The sequence below is a fragment of the Stegastes partitus genome, unplaced genomic scaffold (assembly GCF_000690725.1).
Source record: "Stegastes partitus isolate 25-593 unplaced genomic scaffold, Stegastes_partitus-1.0.2 Scaffold160, whole genome shotgun sequence".
Classification (NCBI taxonomy): Eukaryota; Metazoa; Chordata; class Actinopteri; family Pomacentridae; genus Stegastes; species Stegastes partitus.
In genome coordinates this window covers 232262-238022 of record NW_007577891.1, presented here as the reverse complement: position 1 = coordinate 238022, position 5761 = coordinate 232262, and the positions used below count along the sequence as shown (strand labels likewise).

The 5761-nt window shown below is 48.3% G+C and overlaps 1 protein-coding gene across 1 annotated transcript in view; it reads right to left on the bottom strand.

Moving 5' to 3' along the window:
- The window catches only part of LOC103355610 (arf-GAP with Rho-GAP domain, ANK repeat and PH domain-containing protein 1), a 16841-nt gene extending 11363 nt beyond the window's left edge, over window positions 1-5478 (bottom strand). The window contains exons 1-10 of the mRNA XM_008279468.1: window positions 5370-5478; window positions 4865-4941; window positions 4731-4789; window positions 1886-2335; window positions 1641-1748; window positions 1231-1417; window positions 1055-1159; window positions 846-950; window positions 419-479; window positions 205-325 (exon numbers count right to left, since the gene is read on the bottom strand). Of these exons, the coding sequence (XP_008277690.1) occupies window positions 205-325; window positions 419-479; window positions 846-950; window positions 1055-1159; window positions 1231-1417; window positions 1641-1748; window positions 1886-2335; window positions 4731-4789; window positions 4865-4941 (1273 nt within the window). The 5' untranslated portion in view covers window positions 5370-5478. The remainder of the gene's footprint in view (window positions 1-204; window positions 326-418; window positions 480-845; window positions 951-1054; window positions 1160-1230; window positions 1418-1640; window positions 1749-1885; window positions 2336-4730; window positions 4790-4864; window positions 4942-5369) is intronic.
- Window positions 5479-5761: the final 283 nt, after the last annotated feature.

Genomic DNA, 5761 nt, shown 5'->3' with positions numbered 1-5761 from the left:
GTCCAGTAGAGCCCAGTAGAGTCCAGTAGAACCCAGTAGAGTCCAGTAGAGTCCAGTAAAGCCCAGTAGAGTCCAGTAGAACCCAGTAGAGCCCAGTAGAGCCCAGCAGAGTCCAGTAGAGCCCAGTAGAGCCCAGTAGAGTCCAGTAGAGCCCAGTAGAGTCCAGTAGAGCCCAGTAGAGTCCAGTAGAATCCAGTATCTTACCGTCTTTGTGAGCCATGAAGTCATAATGTTTCTTCCTGAAGTAAACCGAGAATCTGCCTTTGTCCTGTTTTTTCACATTGGTGATGCTGGACACATGAAACAGCACCTCACTGAACCGGTCCTGATCAACAAAACAAATGCACTCATCATTCTGGTGACGGGCAGAGGGGCAGACAGGTGTATGCAGAGAGACAGGTAAGATAAGTTCACTCACTGTGCGTTTTTTCCACAGAGACATCAGCTGTCCGTCCAGTGTCGCCCATAAAACACTGTGTCTATCGTAGAAAGACAGAAGATGTGTTTTAGTCTCTGAAGCTGCCAGTCCTCCATCTGTCCATGTTCCCCACACGATAGCTAACCTTAACCCTAACCCAACCATCGGCTGTCCTGGAGTTCCTCAGGGATCAGTCCTGGGTTTACCCATGATCCCACTGGGTCACATAATTCTCTACCACTACCAGCCAGGTCACAGTGACTCATGTTTCTGTAAACCCACAGCAATGACTGGTGTAGGATCAGTAACATTCTGACGCTACACATTAGACTTCACTGACGCACTTTGTCCAGCTGATAAAACTTGATTTATGTGTTTAAATGACTGAATCTGAAGCAGGATAGTAGAATCTGAACCTGTGTGTTACCTGAAGCCCTTCCAGACGTCCAGCCAGCTGGCTCGAACCACGGCACTCTGAGCAGCCAAACTCCCACTGCCCCCCTTCTTCCTCGACACCCGGATGGTGGCCGCCCTACAATACAAACACAGTTCGCTCTTCAGCTTCTTCATCAGAGTCAGCTCAGCCTCAACAGGAGGATGACCATGGACTCTGGCTGAAAGCTGAAAGCCTCTTACCTTGGGATCTTCTGTTTCACAGGTTTTCCTGATTGGCCAGCTGTGCGAGGAGGGGGCGGGGCTGGTCGAGTGGGGATGAGCCGACCCAAATGCTTGGATGAGACACTGTAAAGCAGTTGCACACTGTCAGTAGTGCTGGTTTTAGCAGCTGGAGTAGGACTGTTGTAGATACACACTTGTTGGTATTTGTAGAGTTGGGATCATCTTCCATTACTCCCTCAGTTCCAGAGGGGGCGGGATTTATCCCTGTTTCTTCTTCCTCATTGGATGACTCAGTGTCCACTTCCTCTTGGTTCGTCCAACAGGCCAACACGGTCACATACGGGTTTTCTTCTTTGGTGGTGCGAGAAGATGAAGTCAAACCTGGGACCAGAACCAAGAGACCTGAATCAGCTTTAGCACAGGAGGGCGAAGCTCAGCAGGACAAAGACGGACAACCAGGACAAAGCTCAGGAGGACAAAGACGGAAAACCAGGACAAAACTCAGGAGGACAAAGACGGAAAACCAGGACACGAAGCTCAGGAGGACAAAGACGGACAACCAGGACACAAAGCTCAGCAGGACAAAGACACAGTCCTCCAGTACCTTCCTCAGTTTCCTCTGTGGACTCCGCAGTGCTCTTTACAGATGGTAATATGACGTCTGCAGTCGGATCTAAAACTGACGTCACCAGCTGAGACAGGAGTCCAACATCTGGACAAAAGTTCAGTCCAACACAGAGACACATGGTACGTGTTAGTACACTGCTGACCAGCACTGACTGCTCACGCACACACACATATCCATACACCCTCATCTGGCTGGTTGGTTGATTGATTGGTTTGTTGTACCTGTGTGAGCGTCTCCAGCAATCTTTGGGAGTGTACGGAGTTTATCCTCTGAGAGGGGTGGGGCCGAAGGGGCGGAGCTAATAGCAGGGTTAGGCACACCACTAACAATCCCTGTTAAACTGGGTATGTTAGCTAGTGAGCTGACAATGCTGTCTAAATTAGCAGTACCTGTGTTATCTGCAGGAACAAGTGCAGCAGAGAGGGAGGTCTGTGCAGCCGCACTGGGGTTAGCCACAGCGCTAGCAGCTTCTGCTAGGCCAGGAATGTTGGTGGCGATGCTGTCAGCCATACTATTTAAGGAGGGGGGGGCTAAGGGGGCTGAGGGGGCGGAGCTTCCGATGGCTGTGGCAATTCCAGCCAGTGATGGAATGTTGGTGGCGATGAGGTCAGCAACGCCAGCCAAACTTGGGAAGACGGCACCATGATCACCAGGAGGAGGAGCTTCTTCATCTGAGGACACAGTGACATCATCATCAGACATCACCTGATAGGCTAAGACACCTGTCAATTAAACATACCTTCATGAAGTCAGTCTCTATTACAGATCGTACAGAGACTCGCGAAGCAACAGAGATACAGCAAACCAGAATAGAATATGACAATAAATTTACAAAAGATATGAACAAGTTTGGGCTGCAGGGTGGCGCAGTTGGTAGCACTGTCGCCTCGCAGCTAGAAGGTCGCCGGTTGGCGTCCTGGTGAGGACACCCGGGATCTTCCTGCGTGGAGTCTCCATGTTCTCCCCGTGCAGCGTGGGTTCTCTCCGGGTTCTCCGGCTTCCTCCCACAGTCCAGAAACATGCTGAGGTTAATTGGTGATTGTAAATTGTCCGTAGGTGTGAATGTGAGTGTGCTTGGTTGTCTGTCTCTAAGTGTAGCCCTGTGATAGGCTGGTTACCTGTCCATGTGAACCTGCCTTCACCCTGAGTCAGCTCGGATAGACTCCGCCCCCAATGACCCCAGTGAGGATTAAGTGGTGTATAGATGATGGATGGATGAACACGTTAAACAGGAAACAAGACTAAATCATGGGAATACAACTTGAAAAAGCCTGTGGGAGACACCCACGGGACGGGAGGTGACCTACACCAAAAACCAAAACCAAAACTTTATGTGAATTTAACAATTTAAGAAATAAATTTACAATACGGGAATTGATTTGCTCGGAGGGAACTAACCAGGGCGTCGTATGACCAAGATAGGAAAGCTGGTCCACTTGATTCAGGCAAATATGTACACAAGGTACAAACAGTCTACTCATGCACACAAAGAACCTACCAAACCAGAGAGAGAGTGGGAACTTAGCTGATGGCAAGGGAACGGTGAGGGACTAGAGTGTAGGCGTAGGGGGCGTGTGGCATGGCTGTGGGAGTGGCGACGGCAGGTGCTGAATCCAGGCGGAGGTGTAATGATCAGAATCTGGAGGTGACCAGGTGGCGACTGTAGGTTCGGCAGAAGTTCCAGGCATGTAGCAGGCAGAGACCTGAGAACGAAGGCACAGAAAAAGCAGGTTTGTAACTGAGGTAACAGACTTGAGCATAAAGCAGAGACTTGGCCTTGAGTAGGACTAACTGGAGTCGTTTACGGTCCGGCGTCGAATAGTGGTCTGAGTCATGCTTTATGGCAGCGGGTTGAGTAGTAGCAGGTGGACCACTCCATCCACAGGTGAGTTCACTCAGGTGATTAGCCAGTCATCAGTACCTGCCAGGACTCCACGCACACACGCCACGCCCACGCCCACCTGGGTAAGGGTAGAGAGAAAGGAGGGGGAAGGGAGAGACTGCCACCTCACCGAGCTGGAGGTAGAGGGCGTGACGCTTTCACAGTAAGAGTAAGATCTGCAAGAGCTGAGAGCGAACGGAGGATCCACATCAAACTGTTTCATGGTGTGAATCCTTTACCTGATGTGACCTTTCCTGTCTTTTATTGTGTGAAATATTTAAGATAAAGATATGACCTTTGCTGTTTGTACTTTGAGCTGAGATTAGATCACCAGCCGTCAGCAGACAAACTGGTTTGAGCTGATCACCAGTTTGTTTTAATCTGCCTCAACAAACTGGTTTGACTGTTCATGCTAGAAACACTTCGACAGCAGATGGGCTAAAAATAATCTGGATCCACAGCTTCTCGTCGAGCTGCTGAAGGCTGCAGTCGAACACACGAAATCACTGCAGCAGCCAAACAAGTTTTGACACTTTGCTGTTTCTGTGGAGTTGACTTTAGCGTCTTGTCCTGAGAGCTTATTGGAAGGGTTAGGGTTATAAACCCTGCTCTGATTCGTTGCAGCCATTGTGCTGTTTCACCGTTTCACCAACAGACTCGACTGTTTTCGGTTTCAGCTGCTGCGGACTGCAGTCCGTCTCCATGGAAACCACACTGAGGTCTGGAGCATCAGCAGCTGAGAAACGTGAAACTGAAAGTTTCTCAGAACTTCTCTCTTTGGTGTGAAGTTTCAGATTCAGTCCTGCAGTGAATCTGAACATTTTTCTGTTCTGATGTATGCTGAACGACAGTTATTCTCACTGAACAAACAGTTAACATTCTGACCAATCACAGTCTGCGGCGCTGCCAGGTGGAGCGACACTGCTGCGTGGGACACAAACAGCAGCTGATAACGTTGTTCAGGTTCATTATAATAAAATGTAATTTGATCCAAACTGTGACCCAGACCTGCTGATGTCATCGCCCCTCAAAGCGTCATGTGACCGCCACCATCATGGCATCAAAAACACCTGACATAGAAGACACCTGGAGACATTCAAACCTATTCAATGACCTCACCTGTCATGTGACGCTGATGTCACTGTGACATGACCACATGACTCTGTGTGCGTCTGTGTGTGTACCTGTGCTCAGGTGAGCTCCGTTGGAAAACTCTGCCTGTAGATTTTCTCCAGTCACATCTCTGGAACACAGAGTTTCTCATCGTCATTAGAATCCAACAATCGATGGAACACGTCCATTTGAAAGGTGAACTCACCTGTCCAGAGAGGAGGCGGAGCTCCAGCTGTCCCTCAGGTATCGCGCTCGAGGTTTCGGGACGGGGGGAGGAGTCATCTGTGCAATGGGCGGAGCCTGTTAATGATCAATTACCAAACAGGAGGCATTATCACCTCCGAGCAACCAAACCATAAATCTGATTGGACGCTGCTGTCTGAAGGACACACTCGAGTATTGATCCGTTCTTATCGATTCAGCACCACAATCAATAACTGATGTCAGCTGCAGTGAAGAATCACGTAGATCCACAAGCTGACAACACAAACAAACATAAAACCACAAAAACAAACAACATCACAAACACAACTAAACAAAAACAACACAACAAATAAAACCAACTGATAACCACACAAATAAACACAAAACAACAAACAATACAAAACAACACAAACAACATAAAGACAACTAAACTAAAAAAATATAAATAAAAACAACTGAAAACAACACAAATAAACACAAACAACAAAAACGATCTGTCCTCTTACCTTTTTGTCAGCTCCTGTGTCAGTACACCTGAGACACCTGTTCTTTACTGTTCTTTACCTGGATCTCTGTCCGGTGTCGGTGTGTGTCGGTGTGTGTGTTCCTGGGTGTGTGTGCGCCTGGGTGTGTGTCGGTGTGTGTCACATGTTGCAACTTCGTCTTCACTCATAAACTCTTTGTGTTTGGCTGCTGCTGTCTCTGTGTCTCTGTGAGGACCTGAGGTGTGTCTGTGTGTGTGTGTGTGTGTGTGTGTGTGTGTGTGGTTGTTTGTTATGTTTTAAAAATGAACACAAAAACCCCACAAAGACAGGAAAGATTTCTGAATAATATGTTGGTTTGTTTCCAGCTCAAACCATCGATCAGCTGATTTAATCACCAAAGTTTTACAGTGAAA